Source organism: Haematobia irritans, chromosome 1 (genome assembly GCF_050003625.1).
Source record: "Haematobia irritans isolate KBUSLIRL chromosome 1, ASM5000362v1, whole genome shotgun sequence".
In the NCBI taxonomy this organism is placed as follows: domain Eukaryota; kingdom Metazoa; phylum Arthropoda; class Insecta; order Diptera; family Muscidae; genus Haematobia; species Haematobia irritans.
Genome location: NC_134397.1, coordinates 254150050 through 254170119, shown reverse-complemented (window position 1 = coordinate 254170119; position 20070 = coordinate 254150050). Strand labels below are relative to the sequence as shown.

Sequence of the window (20070 nt, the reverse complement as noted above, 5' to 3'; positions counted from 1 at the left end):
AAATCTGGGGATCGGTTTATATGGGGGCTATATATAATTATAGACCGATATGGACCAATTTTTGCATGGTTTTTAGAGACCGTATACTAACATCAGGTACCACATTTCAACCGGATCGGATGAATTTTTCCCCTCCAAGAGGCTCCGGAGGTCAAATCTGGGGATCGGTTTATATGGGGGCTATATATAATTATGGACCGACATGGACCAATTTTTGGATGGGTGTTAGAGACCGTATACTAAGACCACGTACTAAATTTCAACCGGATCGGATGAATTTTGCTCCTCCAAGAGGCTCCGGAGGTCAAATCTGGGGATCGGTTTATATGGGAGCTATATATAATTATAGACCGATATGGACCAATTTTTACATGGTTGTTAGAGGCCGTATACTAACATCAGGTACCAAATTTCAACCGGATCGGATGAATTTTGCTGCTCCGGGAGGCTCCCCAAGCCAAATTTGGGGATCGGTTTATATGGGGGCTATACGTAAACGTGGTCCGATATGGCCGATTTTCAATACCATCCGACCTACATCAATAACAACTACTTGTGCCAAGTTTCAAGTCGATAGCTTGTTTCGTTCGGAAGTTAGCGTGATTTCCACAGACGGACGGACAGCCGGACAGACGGACGGACGGACGGACATGCTTAGATCGACTCAGAATTTCACCACGACCCAGAATATATATACTTTATGGGGTCTTAGAGCAATATTTCGATGTGTTACAAACGGAATGACAAAGTTAATATACCCCCATCCTATGGTGGAGGGTATAATTAAACCACCTATTGGAAAAATTGAAGCCATCTTTTAGAAAACAACTAGTTTTACTACACCTGATATTTTCGTAAACAATTTTTGAAATAGAAATTAATTTTATTCAAGTATTCATTAAAAGTTAAAATTTTTGTAATAAAAAATAAAAAAGTAAAAAAATTAAAGTTTAAAGTTTAAATTTTAAAAAAATATTTATTCGTTTTTGTTTTTTATTGTTGGTTTGTACTTCCATCATATTTGTTGTTTTGATCTCAGCTTTAAAACCATTGCGTTGACTAAACTACAATAGTAGCTTAACCAACAGAGGAAAAGAATGCTTGTCAAATTTAAAGCTGAGATCAAAACAACAAATATGAAAAATATATTAATATAAAAAATCATATCAACATAAGAATAAAAACAGGTTTTTAGCAAAAAATTTTTATTGGTAAGAAATATAAACATTTTTTGTAAAAAAACAAACAAATAACGCCATCTGTTGGAAACATGAAACAAGAAATTTAGTAAAAACAAATAAAGCCACCTATTGGAAACATGACGCCATATTCCCGAAAAACAATGGATCTTGTTTTACTGCACCTGATATTTTCGTAAACAATTTTTAAAATATAATTTTATTTAACTATTCCTTAAAAGTTAAAATAATAAAAAATATATAAAACATGTTAAAACTTTTTTTTTAAGTTTAAATTACAAAACCTATTTATATAAAAATTTGAATAAACATAAGAATAAAAACCGGTTTTTATCAAAAATTACTATTGGTTAGAAATATAAACAATTTAGTAAAAATAAACAAATAACGCCATCTATTGGAAACATGAAACAAGAAATTTAGTAAAAAAATAAAGCCACCTATTGGAAACATGACGCCATTTTCTAGATCTAGTTTTACTATACCTAATATTTTCGTTAACAATTTTTGAAAAAGAAATGATTTTTATATAATTATTCATTAAAAACTAAAATTTTTGTAATAAAAAACATAAAAAAATAAAAAAATTAATTTAATTTAATTTTAAGTTTAAATTAAAAAATAAATATTTTTTATAAAAATTCGAACAAACATAAGAATAAAAACCGATTTTTAGCAAAATCTGTTATTGGTAAGAAATTATCAAAACAGCAATTTGGTAAAAAAGAGATAAATAACGCCACCTATTGAAAACATGACGCCATCTTTAAGAGAAACAATGGATCTAGGTTTACTACACCTGATATTTTCGTAAACAATTTTTGGAATACGGCCGGTACTCCGTTCGAAAAATGCAAAAAACTACCGAAATTTTTTCCATTTGTGGTACTTTGTTTTTTTTTTCGAGTTGGGTAACTGACGTTTATAGCATGGCGCTATTTGCAATGTGAATTACGAAATAATTTATTTATTAAAACTATTTGTGTGGGCTTATAACGCAAACATGGATAATATTATTGTTACAAAAGTATACAAAGGATCAAAGGAGTAGCAGATCAATTGCCCAAGAAAAAATAAAATGTTAATTTTGTAATAGCAAGCAACAACCTTATACTTAATTCCATATCGCTCCCTGTTACCTAAATAAACACCGCTTTCTATGTGCGTAATAATGGTTTGTATAAATTTTTTTCACAAGAATAAATGACGATTTCGATTCTAATAAAAAATGTAACCCTAGGACAACACTTTTTCTTAGAAACGAAACAGCCCTAAGTATTTATTAAACGATAAACCTTTTGTAATACAAAAAAAAAAAATTAAAAAATTTAAAAAAAACTTTAAAATTAAAAATAAATATTTATATACAAATTTGGACGAAAATAATTTTAAACCTGCTTTTTTTAGCAAAGATTTTGAAATGCTAACATTTTAGTGGGCAGAAAAGAATTCAAAGGAGCAAACGGCAATCGTACTCTCTTTGTCGGCAGTGCTGTTGTGAAAATTGTGCCAGGCACAAGAATTTTCGCACTTTTGTATGTTTTTTTTTGAAAAGACCCTAAAAGGTACATTTTCCGGGCAAAATGCAAAAAATTTCGTATTTGTTAAAAGGAAAGAAAACACTATAAAATTGTTCAATCTTCTTAAAACTTTTGTCTACATATATTTTTCAAAATCCAAATAAACACAAACTTGAGCATTCGTACAAAACTGTCTACAGTGCAACACTCTTATCAGTTCGATGTTACCCCATCGCTACCACCCTGTAGCATTTCAAAGTTCCATTTCAACCTCATCGTTACCACAGACTCGTAAATGTCACTTCAACCATCATGAAAAGGTACATCAAAAAGTACATGCAAGTAATTTGCCATCCCTACTGTTAAAAAAGCCATTTTTTTTGTGAAACGCCAAGCGCAACCAGCTTGTTATATTTTAATTAAATAAAAACGAAAATAAAGTTCTGAAAACATAGATTATACGCTTAAAATTGTGAAAGGTATATTGGTGAACAATTTGGTGATTTTCCAAATGGAATAAAGTGATTGTTTTTCAGATATTTTACAGACACGCTGCCTCCATGGAATAAAAACACTGGTTGATAGACGCAGCAACATGTAACTCGCTACTTGTAACTCAACATCATCATTAATGCCAAAAATTATGTTAAATGTAATGTGATAGTGGTATAAATGTTATATTTTTAAGAATTTGTAAATGTTTAATCAAATTAATAAATATCTAAACAAACGTGTTTTACTCGACCATAATGATTCTTTTACAACTATCTTAAAATGCACTTTTTCTGATTGTTTGGAGGGTCCCTTATTGGCGTCGTTCTAAATTGATCTATAAAGGCACCTAATAATTGCACTCATGCGAAACATTTTTGTAGTAACTTGGCGTGGTACAACTTCTCAATAGTGACGGCGCTTTTCCGACGAGTTTTTGATGTCGTATATGATTGTTTTCGACGTAGTGGGGATTCTCAAAAGAGTCCCCAAATTCAAAAAATGTTGGCAGGGCATAGACTCTTAATAAGCTAGTTGCGCTTGGCGTTTCACAAAATATAAAATGGCTCTTCTAAGAATAGTGATGGCAAAATACTTTCATGTACATTTGGTACTTTTTGATATGCTTCTCCCCTCATAGTTGGCGATTGTTGTTGTGTCATTTACTGTTGATTGTATTTTGCCATCACTATTGTTACAAGAACCATTTTTTCATTGTGTTTACAAAAATTTGCATGCATGAACAAAAGTTTTTTACAGTCAAAATTTTTTAAGGAATGGTCTCGACCTTCCGTCGAGATATGTTTATAGGCAGACACATTTTGGTCAAGAAATTAATGGCGTTTTCTTTTCATGTAAAAAATGCGCCCCTTTTTTGCATTTTGACCGTTAAATGTACTTTTTAGGTTCTTTTCTAAAAAAAACATGCAAAAGTGCGAAAAGGCTTCGAATTCCCTGCCAACATTTTAAAGTTCCATTTCATCCTCATCGCTACCACAGACTCGTAAGTGACACAGCAACAATCGCCAACTGTGATAGTATTTTGCCATCACTATTCGCATAAAAGTATTTTGCCATCACTATTGTTACAAGAGCCATTTTATATTTTGTGAAACACCAAGCACAACTAGCTTCTTATAATTTATTTATATAAAAATGATAATGAAGTGCTGAAAACATTGTTATTTCGCTTAAAATTGTGAAAGGTACATTGGTGAACAATTTTTGACTTTCCAAATGGAATAAAGTGATAGTTTTTCATATATTTTCCAGACACGCTGCCTCCATTGGGAATAAAAGCACTCGCTGATAGACGCTACAACATGTAATTTGCAACTTGTAACTCAACATCAATCTTTTATTAATGCATAAAAATATGTTAAATGTGATGTGATAGTCGTATAAATGTTATATTTATGAGAATTTATAAATGTTTAATAAAATTAATAAACATCTAAACAATCGTGTTTTACTTGACCACAATGATTCTTTTACAACTATCTTACAATGCACTTTTTCTGATTGTTTGAAGGGACTCTTATTGGCGTCGTTCTAAATTTATTAAAAAAGGCACCTAATAATTGCACTCATGCGATACTTTTTTTTAGTAACTTGGCGTGGTACAACTTCTCAATAGTGACGGCGCTTTTCCGAGGAGTTTTGGATATCGTATACGACTGTTTTCGACGTAGTGGGCATTCTCAGAAGCGCCCCCAAATTCAAAAAATGTTGGCAGGGATTCTGTTGTGAACATAGTGCCACGCATAGAGGCATATTTCGGGCATTTTCAGCACTGCCAACAAACGAGAGTGCTGCGATTGCCCTGTTTCCTTCCTTGAATTCTTTTCTGCCCGCTGAAATGATAGCATTTTTGTAGGTTGCTGGTAACATTTTACAAATGCGCAGTCTGTACAGACAAAATGAAGGCAAATCACTTTTTGCAGAAAAGAAAACACAATACGTTTTTTTAATCTATAATATTTTTAATACAATTGACATGATAAGGTTTTCTATTCCCACACAAAATTTATTTTACTTGTGGATATCACCATTAGTTTGAAAAGTGTTGTTTTAGTTGCTTTATTATATTCTTTCAAATTGCCGAATAAATCTTTTCGTTTTTATGGCTTCAACTCAATACAAGCTACATATGAACATTGTATTTCTTAGTGAGTACGACCCATTCATTTATGTCACATAGTTCTTGTGGACTTTTAACACGCTATGTTGTCAACACTAGTATAACCCCCACACAGTACGTTTGCTACGAAATTATCAACGCTGTTCATGGTTGCATTCATTTCGATGATCGCATATTGTTTTTGCTCTTTTTCTATCTTCGAGCAATCGCTTCGTTATTCGGTTATTTGCAGCTCGCTATATCGGTCGGTGGATTTTTTTTCCGTGAATATATTCCGTGAAAAACAAAAAATAGTACACACTAGAAGGGATGAATTGAGATTATAAAATAAAACAACAAAAATAAATAGAAAATTAATACAAAAATTACCATAAGAAAAAAGTAAAACCATTTTTTTCTTTCCATTGAACGAATTGAATCTCAAATCAAAGCTCGATCGAATTTTGTGTTATTTTTCAAAGAGAAAAAGTAAAAAAAAAATAGAAAACAAGTTAAGAAACAAAAAAAGTGTAAAATAGAAAGAAATAACACAACGACGTCGACTAAGATAATCGAGAAAGAAAAATAAAACAAGTATGTTAAGTGCAAAAAAAAAAAAATGAAGATTATTGAAATAACTCCAAAAGTGAAATGAAAATAAGATTTAACAAAATTTTGTATTGAATTTGGAGGCAAAAAGGAAATTGTAAAACAAAGAGAACATAACATAAAAAAGTCCATTACTACATGTTTTTTTGATACGTCCCATACACACCCACGAAGCAAAGCATCAGCTCGCAACAGAACCTTTTGGGAAAGACAAGGAGGAATCAGTCTTAAGAAATGTTGTCTAAAAATAAATATCCATCTATCCAATGATATATCCCATTGCGTTGTGTGTTGATCTCATGCATTCCAAAATTAGAGAAATTTATGACATTTTTGTCTTTGTTCCTTTTTCTCATATAATTCGTTTCTTGTTGTTGTTGTTGCGATCTGAGTTTATAGTGTTGCCACGACAAATATATATGCTTGTACCAAAAATCTGCCGTATCTCTTATATGGAGAATTTTTACGATTTATAAAAATAAAATAATTTAAGTGAATATAAAAATATAAGCGCTAAAAATCTTCGAAATTTGAAATTACGATTTTTTCTAAATTTATCTCGTTTTGTATTATCCTGATTTGGAAAAGCTGTTGGGAAAGCGAACAATGTTACTACTCTTTAGCTAGTTAAACTTATATATAACAACTTTCTGTTATAATAAACAAAAACATATTCGCAAAATATTAAAATAATTAATACAATTTCTCTTCAATCGAAATAAACAAAATATCCTATATAATGACAATATTACTTATATGGTAACACTAGTAACTACTTTCGAAAGATGAGAACACAATAGAGAGAAAGAAGGAGAGCGGCCTAATACAAAAATCCCCCATCGACAAGCGAGGTGGGTCCTTTATATCCTTAAAATACTTCATGCTAAGAAATGTCCTTGAAGATGAAAAATAAAAAAAAATTTCCACACTACGGTTTTTATTTTGGATCGATTAATAAATTGTGTTGATGTCATTCTTCCATCTATTTTATATTCTCAAAACTTTTCCTCTTAAAGAGGCAAAACTATTATCGTTTGGTCTACCATTATTTAGGATTCATTAGTATGCACCTCTCTACTATCGATCGATTGACTTCTTATACCATGAATATATTTTTGTAAAATTGGATAAATAGTTTACACAATGTATGTATGCCGCTGTATGCTTGCCTCATTTTCCGATATTAAATCAATTGATATTTTTAGAATCTCATTCGCTCTCTAAAATTCCTATTAATTTCAGTTTCCTTTCGTCTCTCATTGTAGTAAAAGGGAAGAAGAAGCAACTACAGAGACGCATCGATGATATTGAGAGTGTTTGGTTAAATTGCTAGGGTAGAGTTACCGTGTTTGGGTGTTTTTTTAATTTATTATTAAGTAAAATCTCCTTTTATGGTTCTTGTATGGTAAAAATCAAACAATTTTTAAATATGGTACCTAAAGGATCATAGTATGTTTATTTTCGAGATTTGCAATGAAAAATAATACCGCAAATATATTAATGAAGCCATACATATTTGTTAAATACCGTGCCTTTTTTGAAATCTAGTCAGAACAATTTTTATGTTATGATACGCGGTTATAGCACCCACCACTAAGAAAACTATTGTTAACTTGCAATGAATAAATAGTCTATTAAAGAAAAACTTAGACATAGCCAGGTGCATTATATATATTTGGGAAATTATAGATTTCGAGTTATCTGAAAGAAATTCTATGTATAAGGTTATCAGGTTTTTGGAACCATACATAAAGGTATTAATTGACCATTTTATTCCGATTAACAAATTGTTACAAAATTTCATGATAATTTACAAAATTTATTTGGAAAAATTGTCCAAAAATCCAATTCTCTAACACCGAATAATTTTTTTTTGTTAAAAAAATTATTTCATTGGTTTATTTCAACCCTGGAAAGTCATCCTTATTTTTTGTACACTAATATCATCCTTCGTCATTTTGATTACGCCTTATTTCAAGATGCCATAATTTGCATCGTGAGCAAAAATTAGAACCAAAATTTAGTTCATTTTCTTTTTCATTTTATTTTTAATTAGTACAGTGCACTCGCGGTAACGTGAATACCGCATAACGTGAACACGCATTTTCTTAGTCCAACTACTCCGTAACGCCAAAAAACATAAAATTTGACGTTAAAGGCAGATTCCCAATGCCAAATACAATTTCCAATACACCTACGGAATTTTTAGTGCACTCATAGAAAAAAGTCTGCTAAAAACAGCAGTCGATGTCTGCTGTTATATTTTTGTACTTCAAGGCCAAATGAACAACAATTTATAAAATTTTTAGGTTATAAATTTTCCCCAAAGCATATTTAAGAACCAAAAGTAGTTTTTGGTATATTTTTGCACCGTAACACAAGCTCCTAAATACGATCAGCAAAGATTTTGTTTGCTGTTATGACTCAATTCGATAAATATTCAGATTTTTGGTCACATACTATAGATATTCGTATATATATATTGTTCTAATTATGTTAGGATAGCTCCTATGTTGACATTTTTATTTGTTTTAGCCAAAATAAAAAATGTTTTAGAGTAATCGAGCTTCAAAAATAGCAGGAAATATTTGCTATTTCAGACAGCAGTCACTGTCCCTTTTTCAGCAGACTTTCTGCTGTTTAGCAGACTACTAACAAATTTCTTTGGTTTGGTTTAGTTTTGCTTTTTTCGTGAATTTTAATTAATAATTTAAATTGCTTTATAATTCCATACCCACTGATATTTTTCCGATCTCTTTTTTTTAATATTAATAATAACACAAATAAAAGACTATCGCGCTAGAACGCGTAAAACTCACGAATATGGCTATGTTTGGTCGGAAATTCGCTGAAGTTCGCTAACGTGAACTCTCTTGGTTTTAATTAATTCACATTACCGCGAGTGCACTGTATAAAACAAAAATTCAAAAACTTTTTGGATTTCTATAACTTAAATGTATCATATTCCAATCGACTAAAATGCATTTTAAATCGAAAATGAAAATACGCATCGTCATTTTGACGTAGGAAATCTACTAAAAGGATTTGAAATCTCTTTTTTATTCTAGTTAAAGGCCGGTATGCACCTCTAGCGAAATTTTCGGTAGCAAAAATTTATTTAAGTCTACAACAAAAAAACAGGGCTGTGTACACAAATTTTAAACCAGCTAATCGCTTTTAAAAATTGTTAATATATGTTCCTCAAATAAATTGTTTATTATTTACAGACCTTTTAAAACTTTTACGCACACAATGATTGTAATAAATTAAATGTTTGCTGCCAAAATATGCTTTTGACAACCCTGTTATTTTCATTAGAGGTGCGTACCAGCTTACGAAATTGAACGCTACCGAAAATTTCGTTAGCATAAAAGGCAATGCATTTCTTATGGGAATGAAATTTTTCCCTAGAGGTGCATACCGGCCTTAAAGTGGATTTTGGAAGTGTAATACATTAAATCGATATTAACTGATATTTGCCTTATAAATAGGAGATTAAAAAATTGATTTCAAATCCTTTTAGTAGATTTCGAGCCAAATATGAATGGGCTATTAATATAAACCAATGAAAATTTTTCTTTGCTTATTTTCCAGCGATATTTGAAACATAACACACATTTTCGAAGAAAACGCCAGGAGTATATTTTCTAGTATAAATGAAATAGTCTACGCTACGAGTCCTTGTTATGCACAACTTCTAGAGAAATATTTTACCGCTCTATAATTTTGCTAACAATTTTCAAATTTTCGTGTCTTTTCATATTATTAGGCTTAAACCGATGCAAACGAGAAGAAATGCTAATTTTTGCTATGCTGTTTAAAATTCTGTAGTCAGCTTTGGTTGACTATCTCTGATCAACTATATGCTGAGATTCATGGGTGAAAATTTTATTTGTCAATTCCTGCTTTTTGTAGAATTACCATTGTTTCAAAGTTTATAAAAATTTCCAAAAACAAACAAATCCATCGTTATGTCATTTTTTTGTAAAATTCTTAATGACAAGAATTTAACGAAGTTATGGCAACCCTGTTATGCATGAGCGATTGTTTGATGATGTTATGCTCTTTTTGTTTTTGTTGTTTGCTTTCTACCCGTACATCAATTCAATACAAAGTTTTGTCATCCTCTTTACCAAGACTTGGTGGTGCGACCGACGTTGATGACAAAGAATCCCACAAATAGACTTTAATGAAACAAATCCACTAAGTTTATTTAATTCTTTTTCTTTTGTTTTCTTCTCTAGAAGTCCAATAATCGAAACAACTAAATTCTCAACAGAAAGGAAAAAACCACGTTGTCTTGCAATATAGAAAACGCTGATCAAAAGGAAAATAACTTTTTTTTCGAGGAAATTTTTTGTGCAATAATTGAAAATCAAAACAAAAACAAAAAAACGCAAAAATAAGAAAAGTTTATAAAACACTTCCTACATTATTGTCCAACAAACAAAACACTACAATAAAAGTAAATCGTTTAACGATACAAAAGCAAAATAACAATAACACAATAATTGTTATTTAGTTTTCTTTTTATTTTTAAATCCCCCATAATATCAGTCGACCAAAAAGTCGAGTGTAAAAAAACGCAAAATTTTTTACATCATGAGTGTCTGTGAAAATAACAATTCTGTGCAGCTTCAACAGCAAACGCTGCAACAGCATCAACCCGTTCCACAGGCTCCAACGCCTCAACAACAGCAACAGAATACACAGAGTATTGCTGATTATTTGGCTCAATTACTTAAGGATCGTAAACAATTGGCAGCATTCCCTAATGTCTTCAATCATGTGGAACGACTGCTAGATGAAGGTAAGTTTTGTGGTTTATATTTTTGTTATAAATGGAAAATAGCGAATTAAATTTTAGTTTTTTATGTAGCGAAAGAAAGCTTAGATAAAGGATGCAGATCTTTTTCTATTACCAAGGGTCCTAAACCAGCTAATCATAGAAGTCATTCATTCTGAGTTTATTATTGGCAGCTACTTTTTATATGCGAATACAAATGCCCTTTATTTGTGAAACCATTTAGAGAGGACTTTGCAACCATCTGAAATATCACCAGCATTATTAAGAAAATAGATAAACCAAAAACTTTCTAATATTTAATATGGATTGTAGTCAGAATAAAAAAATCGCTTTTCCACTTCTCGACATTTTCAAAATTTTAAGTTGCGGATATGTCATGAAATTACACAGAATCTCCGTGGGTGCCGTTTAGCGACAAACAGCGTCAAATATGGTCATAAAATAAATTTTGTGTTGATTTGACGACTCGATAGCCATAGGTATTTTGGGCTTTCCATAAGAAAACTCCTTAGTTAGCTTCAAGGGCAGCTCGATATTTTAGGCTTTGTCCGATTCTGATTTTGACGCTTAGCTCAATGACAAGAGACCACATTTTTATAGCCTAGATCGAACGGCTTTTCTCATTAAGGCGAAATCACTTAGAGAAGCTCAAAAATGTTACCAGCATTACTACACAGCTGAATAACTTTTTGGTGTTTGAACGAAACTGAGATTTTACCCATAACTCTTTGCATGCAAGGCGAGTATGCTAACCATTGCAACATGGTGGCTCCCAATTTCAAACAACATGAACGGCCTTGTTTCATGATATTTTCTTAACCGCTTAGCAGAGATGTTTAAGATTTCTCAAAAAGTCAAAAAACTCATGAGCTCAATCCCAGTTTCGATCAAACACAAAAAAAAAAAAAAAATCGGCGGCGAATTATCCCCTTTCAGTAGGGCTGATGACATTTCTCTGAAACGCCGTTCGGCTATAAAAAGTAGGTCCTATGTCAATGAGATAAACTTAGAGTTGGGCAGCATTCAGTCATAAGAGAAAATGTTGACAATGGACTGAATAGTCTAACAGAGCCTGAAATATCGGACTGCCACTTTACCGTCATTTCCCAATTGGCGAAATTTGACTTCTAGTTTGGTGGAATTTGGATGATAAGTACCCCTTCCATTCTTCCAAGGACATACCCGTTTCTATTGCGCTTTACCGATATTATCCAAATCTTTGTGGACCTCAAATCACAGTTGCCACTTGAGCCAAAAGTAACCCACTAATATTTGGAGATAATTTTACCAAAAAACTACAAAAAAAGTCTTCTTATTACAATTTTAATGCGAGCTAATTGGACATTAAGATTAAGGAATTGACTATGCATATGTTTCAGTGTTGGCCAATCCACATTTCCATAGTCTCTAGTAAGATCTGGCTGGACGAGATGATACAATTTTGGTCTTCTATGTTAATTTCCTATGATAATTTTATCTAATAATTTTATTTATATACACGATTTTGTCAAAATTTTATTTCTATAGGAAATTTTGTCAAAATTTTATTTCTATAGAAAATTTTGTCAAAATTTTATTTCTATGGAAAATTTTGTCAAAATTTTATTTCTATAGAAAATTTTGTCAAAATTTTATTTCTACGGAAAATTTTGTCAAAATTTTATTTCTATAGAAAATTTTGTCAAAATTTTATTTCTATAGAAAATTTTGTCACAATTTTATTTCTATAGAAAATTTTGTCAAAATTTTATTTCTATAGAACATTTTGTCAATATTTTATTTCTATAGATAATTTTGTCAATATTTTATTTCTATAGAATATTTTGCCAAAATTTTATTTCTATAGAAAATTTTGTCCAAATTTTATTTCTATAGAAAATTTTGTCACCATTTTATTTCTATGGAAAATGTTCTCAAAGTATTATTTCTATAAAAAATTTTGTCAATATTTTATTTCTATAGAAAATTTTGTCAAAATTTTATTTCTATAGAAAATTTTGTCAAAATTGTATTTCTATAGAAATTTTTGTCAAAATTTTATTTCTATAGAAAAATTTGTCAAAATTTTATTTTTATAGAAAATTTTGTCAAAATTTTATTTCTATAGAAAATTTTGTCAAAATTTTATTTCTATAGAAAATTTTGTCAAAATTTTATTTCTATAGAAAATTTTGTCAAAATTTTATTTCTATAGAAAATTTTGTCAAAATTTTATTTCTATAGAAAATTTTGTCAAAATTTTATTTCTATAGGAAATTTTGTCAAAATTTTATTTCTATAGGAAATTTTGTCAAAATTTTATTTCTATAGGAAATTTTGTCAAAATTTTATTTCTATAGGAAATTTTGTCAAAATTTTATTTCTATAGGAAATTTTGTCAAAATTTTATTTCTATAGGAAATTTTGTCAAAATTTTATTTCTATAGGAAATTTTGTCAAAATTTTATTTCTATAGGAAATTTTGTCAAAATTTTATTTCTATAGAAAATTTTGTCAAAATTTTATTTCTATAGAAAATTTTGTCAAAATTTTATTTCTATAGAAAATGTTGTCAAAATTTTATTTCTATAGAAAATTTTGTCAACATTTTATTTCTATAGAAAATTTTGTCAAAATTTTATTTCTATAGAAAATTTTGTCAAAATTTTATTTCTATAGAAAATTTTGTCAAAATTTTATTTCTATAGAAAATTTTGTCAAAATTTTATTTCTATAGAAAATTCTGTCAAAATTTTATTTCTATAGAAAATTCTGTCAAAATTTTATTTCTATAGAAAATTTTGTCAAAATTTTATTTCTATAGAAAATTTTGTCAAAATTTTATTTCTATAGAAAATTTTGTTAAAGTTTCATTTCTATAGAAAATTTTGGCAAAATTTTAATTCTATAAAAGATTTTATTTCTATAGAAAATTTTGTCAAAATTTTATTTCTATGGAAAATTTTGTCAAAATTTTATTTATATAGACAATTTTGTCAACATTTTATTTCTATAAAAAATTTTGTCAAAATTGTATTTCTATTGAAATTTTGTGGAGTAACTCTTAGTTGGAGAGGAAGAAGAGAGGAAGGAGAGGATAAAAGTCTATCAATACATCAACCAAAGATTATAAAATCTACCAGTTTTGGTAGAATTCTACCAACTGTGGCAATCGTGCCTCAAATCCCTCAAGATCAATCTAGGATACTCACCAAATTCGGGTAAATATTGCATTGCCCAGATGCTCGAAAAACCAAATCGGGGCATGATTTATATGGGGACAATTGGAAAAGAAAAATTTGGTTTGTTCACTCGAAAAAACGGTGAACTAATAAAATTGTGATTCATTTTAGAAAATTTACTTTAATTTTGGAAAATTTTAACAAAACTTTATTACAAACGCCGCTTTCACAAAAATAAATAATTTTACAAATTTTTGATTAAGAATTAAGACTTTAATTGGAAAAGTTTTCGTGAACTTTTTTCTGTGTTCCCATCTCAAAAAACCAAAAAAAAAAGAATCTTTAAAAATACAAATTTCATTTATTTGTATTAAAAAGAAAATCTCAAGAGGATGCGGATGAGGAGTGAATAGACAAAGAACATGTGGAATTTTTCGTTTGGAATATGTAGACATATGTTCCTATTTTAAGTGTAACACTACTGGAAGCTAGACTATAAATATACATTTTCGATCATTTCCATGTTCAGGCTAAAAAACAAACAAGAAAAATTTTCTCTAGAATAAGAAAAAACACCAACACTAGGACAAAGTCTGTTGGGCTCCAAAGCAAAATACGACTTTTTGGTGATATACTCGTACAAACACCCACCCCCTCAATATGGTGTTACTGGTCCTTTTACTTTAGATGCCTTCATGGTGCACAATAACAACCACGCCACATTTAAAAAGTGTAATGAACTGTATATTGCCATTCTGAAGATCATCGGCAGAGCATGGATAGCACAGAAATGAACCCATCCAATGAAAACACACTCTCTCGCCGAAGTACCTAAATATACCAACAAAGTAGAAAATAAAATACACTTTTCTTTTCTTCGCTTTCCTTTGATTCGCTTTTCATTTCTCAAAATTTCATTTCCTTTCCTTGATATTCTTTGGCCATAAACGTTTGTGTTTCGTATGAATGGTCGAGGCCTGAACACATTCCCTTACTACTTTCCTGTTTATCCATGCATTTTGTTTGATTGTATAGCCAAATACGACAAAAGTACTTTGGAACACATCACACACAGTACAATCAATAATGTATGTACATTAAAGAAGGAAATAGGGAAGAGAAATGGGTGGGATGAGGTATACACACATATATGTATGTATGGTATGGCTACTGTATGCGCCCGACGACGTAGTCGTCGTCGTCCAGCCACATCGATATTCAATTTAGTGGGGGGGGGGGGTTTATGGCAACAAATTTTATATCCATTATTAACAATCACATGGAAAATCTCTCTCTCTCTCTCTCACTGACTGGCTTGCATTGCGCTAAACACGGGATACCAAATAATTCCTATAATACCAATGCCTTAATGGTGGTGTTGATGATGATGATGTTGATGATCATCATCATGCTTGAGACATTTACTTGTTGAGGGAGCTGACATGGTCTTGCATATAAATTAATCGATTACTAAACGCAATCGAATAAAACATTAACACAATAACCAATAAAAACAAAACCAACAAGCAGGGATGATATTGATAATAATGAGAAGAACTGCAGCAATATAGGCAGGTTTCATTGCAGCATTAACAAAACAAAACAAAGCTCAAAAATCAGTTAGCCATAAATGGCTCATCATCTTTTTTTGTATGCTTTCCCCTCAAACAAAAAATTAGACATTTGTAGGAAATTACTTCTAGAATATGGCTTTGTAATGCTAATTAAAGATTAAAATTTATTTTAATCTTTAATCGATTGGTTACTGGAATGCATAATCAATCGAAGTTTAAATGGAATTTCATTAAGACGACGACATAATCGCTAAACAAACTATTATAAAATTACTATAGTTTTAATCATTTAAGTAGAGATTCTGATTCATTTTGTGATATCATAGAAATTGGATTAACACATGATCTGCTCTAATGGGGTTTATTTTTATATCCATATGTCACCGTTAGCTTTTTTGGGAATGTGGGAATATCAACTAAGTGGATTATAGTTAATAAAATAATTTTGATTGACAGTATTGCTAGTATTTTTATACAAAAACTACCAAAGAAAGAAATGTTATTTTGCAAAATTTTATTTCTATAGGAAATTTTGTCAAATTTTATTCCTAAAGAAAATGTTGTCAATATTTTATTTCTATAGAAAATTTTGTCAAAAGTTCATTTCCATAGAAAGTTTTGTTAACATTTTATTTCTATAGAAAATTTTGTCAAATTTTTATTTCTATAGAAAATTTTGTCTTAATTTTATTTCTATAGAAAATTTTGTCTTAATTTTATTTCTATAGAAAATTTTGTCTTAATTTTATTTCTATAGAAAATTTTGTCAAAATTTTAGTTTTTTCAAAATTTTGTCAATATTTTATTTTTTTTAAAAAATTTTGTCACAATTTTATTTCTATAGAAAGTTTTGTCACAATTTTATTTCTTAGAAAATTTTGTCAACATTTTATTTCTATAGAAAATTTTGTCAAAATTTAATTTTATAGAAAATTATGTCAAAATTTTATTTCTATAGAAAATTTTGTCAAAATTTTATTTCTATAGAAAATTTTGTCAAAAATGTATTTCTATAGAAAATTGTGTTAACATTTTAATTCTATAGAAAATTTTGCCAAAATTCTATTTCTATAGAAAATATTGTCAAAATTTTATTTCTATAGAAAATTTTGTCATAATTTTATTTGTATAGAAAATTTTGTCAAAATTTTATTTTTATAGAAAATTTTTGTCAAAATTTTATTTCTATTGAAAATTTTGTTAAAATTTTATTTCTATAAAAAATTTTGTTAAAATTTTATTTCTATAGAAAATTATGGCAAAATGTTATTTCTATAGAAAATTTTGTAAAAAATTTATTTCGATAGAAAATTGTGTTAAAATGTTATTTCTATAGAAAATTTTGTCAAAATTTTATTTCTATAGAAAATTTTGTTAAAATTTTATTTCTATAAAAAATTTTGTTAAAATTTTATTTCTATAGAAAATTTTGTCGATATTTTTTTTTTTTTTAAATTTGTCACAATTTTATTTCTATAGAAAGTTTTGTCAAAATTGTATTTCATAGAAAATTTTGTCAAAATTTTATTTCTATAGAAAATGTTGTCAAAATTTTATTTCTATAGAAAATTTTGTCAAAATTTAATTTTATAGAAAATTATGTAAAAATTTTGTTTCTATAAAAATTTTATCAAAATTTTATTTCTATAAAAAAATTTGTCAAAATTTTATTTCTATAGAAAATTTTGTCAAAATTTTATTTCTATAAAAAAATTATGACAAAATTTTATTTCTATAGAAAATTTTGTAAAAATTTTATTTCTATAGAAAATTTTGTCAAAATTTTATTTCTATAGAAAATTTGTCAAAATTTTACTTCTATAGAAAATTTTATTTCTATAGAAAATTTTATTTCTATAGAAAATTTTATTTCTATAGAAAATTATGGCAAAATTTTATTTCTATAGAAAATGTTGTCAAAATTTTATTTCTATAGAAAAATTTGTCAAAATTTTATTTCTATAGAAAATTATGTCAAAATTTTATTTCTATTAGAAATTTGGCAAAAATTTATTTCTATAGAAAATTTTGTCAAAATTTTATTTCTATAGAAAATTTTGTCAAAATTTTATTTCTATAGAAAATTTTGTCAAAATTTTATTTCTATAGAAAATTTTGTCAAAATTTTATTTCTATAGAAAATTTTGTCAAAATTTTATTTCTATAGAAAATTTTGTCAAAATTTTATTTCTATAGAAAATTTTGTCAAAATTTTATTTCTATAGAATATTTTGTCAAAATTTTATTTCTATAGAAAATTTTGTCAAAAATTTATTTCTATAGAAAATTTTGTCAAAATTTTAGTTCTTTAGAAAATTTTGTCAAAATTTTATTTCTATAAAAAATTTTGCCAAAATTTTAGTTCTTTAGAAATTTTGTCAAACCGTGTTTCGAAGCCGAGATTACAATATCGAGTTTTCTTATTTAACTATCCCTACTATATGATATAACACAATTTTTGTGTATAACATTGAAATGAATTCATTGCTTAGCATAATCAAGAACAAATACTATGTGTATATGAAATTATTCACTATTACTATTTTTATCGCCTTTGTTTGAATTCTGATTAAATGAGGGGAAAATGCCAACAAACATACTCACATAATTATCTAATAACGCAGTAAGAATAACTTTTAGGGATCTAAAACCAATACTGGATGCTGGACAAAGCTATTTTCCCCCCATTTAAGCAGATGCTAAACTGAAATACCTATGATAGAAAAAAATCAGAATGCGTCTCCAACCGGGGAATGTGAAAAGGAAGAGGATGTTGTTTTTTTTATCATTGTCTGCTCACTCCCTCGTCATCATAATATTTGTACAGTGATAATTTAAAGTGAAGTGTTTGCGCATATAACAAACGGTAGACCAAAAGAAAATTATCTAGCCGGAATAGAAAGGCAAGATGGTAAAGAAAAAATTTAAGACACAGATGGAACACACATACACACTCCAGTAACAGGGAAATACAATCTCCCACAAAAATTACCATAGTCATTTCAATTCAATTTTCTAGATCCTATATATTTATGTAAATAGGGGATTATATCTTCGTTTTTTTGCTCAATGAATAGTAGGCTGTATTGTTGATTTGTTGTTTTTTTTTGGTTATTTTTAAGTCAAAACAAAAAGAGTCATCTTAATTTGATGGGTTTTAAGCCTAAGGCAGGTTATTGCATATTTACCCAAACAAACAATGATGTTCAATTCCTAAATAAATTCTGTGCTCTTCACGCCCAAAAGTGACTCTTTAGCCATTTGAGATTTACTTTTACCTTCCAATTGTTGTCTTGTTCTGCTTCAATCTGTTATTCTTTTTTTTCGAAAATCTTTGTATGTGAAGGCAATATAAGAAAAAAATATTCATGTTATGTTGAGAAGACACCACATTAAAATGATTTCACTTTTATCTGTCTGTGCTGTGTGCTAAAGCTACCTACTTAAAACCACCTACCTATTATGCCCACCTAACAACTACCTGTGGGACGAAAGTATTCTTTTGAAACATTCTTTTTGTTTTTGTGCTGCATATAGCACATTCTCGTCATATTTAATGCTATAGTCAAAGAAAATGCCATAAATTTCGACAGTGCTGAGAGTTGATGGCTGGTCATGTATGTAGCAAAACAACAAAAAAACAAAAAACTGGCCCATAGCACACTATCGTCATCGACCACCGAATCAAGACATCTGTGCAACATATGCAATTCCATATCTGCTGGGGTTTTTTCTCTCTTCTTCTTATTATTCAGCATATTATAACAAAATGTTTTTAAAATATTTCTTATGCGTCCAACGACATACCCTCTTTTGTGCTGTGGGGTGGTCATCGCTGTGAGGGGAGGATTTTTTTATTATGTTTGAAAAATAAAATAAAACAAAATGGTTAGTGATTACACAGATGGGCAGAAATGTTAATGTTAGTTACTGACCTGGACTTGGTATACGATAGGAGTTTTTTTTTTTTATTTTTAGTAGGTCTTTAACCTCTTAATGCTTTATGCCTTTTTAGATGAGTAACCTACATTTTTAAGAGACATTTAAAAATAGATAAAAAATAAAATTTTTTAAATATTTTTTCTTAATTAATGAAAGATATATTATTGAAATAATGTATGTGCAATGAAAAAAAAATATTGAGCTAATATTAAAGGTTATACAACCTAAATATTAGTATACGCAATTTACATAATACGAGTATTAAAGGTAAAATTTTTTTAAATAAGGGAATTTTAATTAAAAAAATCTTTACATTTTTTTCCTTTTTTTAACCACTGCTCAAGTCCTGTGCTTTCGAAAATAAAGAAAAATATATTTCGTAAAAAAAAAATCTTCAAATTTATTGAAATATTAAATCTTTGGAATAAAGGTAAAAGAATTTGGCATCTCTGGCCTAAAGTTTTTCTTTTTTTCAAATTTGGAAAATATTTTTTACTTGAAGTACCTGTTCTATTATGGATTTTAAACTGACAATTATTCGTACAAGTCGGCCAAGGGAAAATGAGCCCCAAAATCCAAAAAGAAATAGGGCTACAAATGTGAGGCGACGACTTCATAATGAATAGTGAGCCCATTGAAAATAAACC

The 20070-nt window shown here is 28.8% G+C and overlaps 1 protein-coding gene and 1 long non-coding RNA gene across 4 annotated transcripts in view; both read left to right on the top strand.

Moving 5' to 3' along the window:
* Positions 1-3027: 3027 nt before the first annotated feature.
* LOC142219647 (uncharacterized) lies at positions 3028-3469 on the top strand. The gene is made up of 2 exons (XR_012717688.1): positions 3028-3198; positions 3256-3469. It is a non-coding gene; the product is annotated as an uncharacterized LOC142219647 (long non-coding RNA).
* Positions 3470-5562: 2093 nt separating this feature from the next.
* Positions 5563-20070, top strand: part of how (protein held out wings) — a 183648-nt gene continuing 169140 nt past the window's right edge. For 2 of the 3 annotated variants that reach the window (XM_075289898.1, XM_075289907.1), the window contains exons 1-2: positions 5563-5924; positions 10184-10749. In XM_075289898.1, the coding sequence (XP_075146013.1) occupies positions 10542-10749 (208 nt within the window). In that variant the 5' untranslated portion in view covers positions 5563-5924; positions 10184-10541. The remainder of the gene's footprint in view (positions 5925-10183; positions 10750-20070) is intronic. The other variant, XM_075289888.1, reaches the window with a different exon arrangement.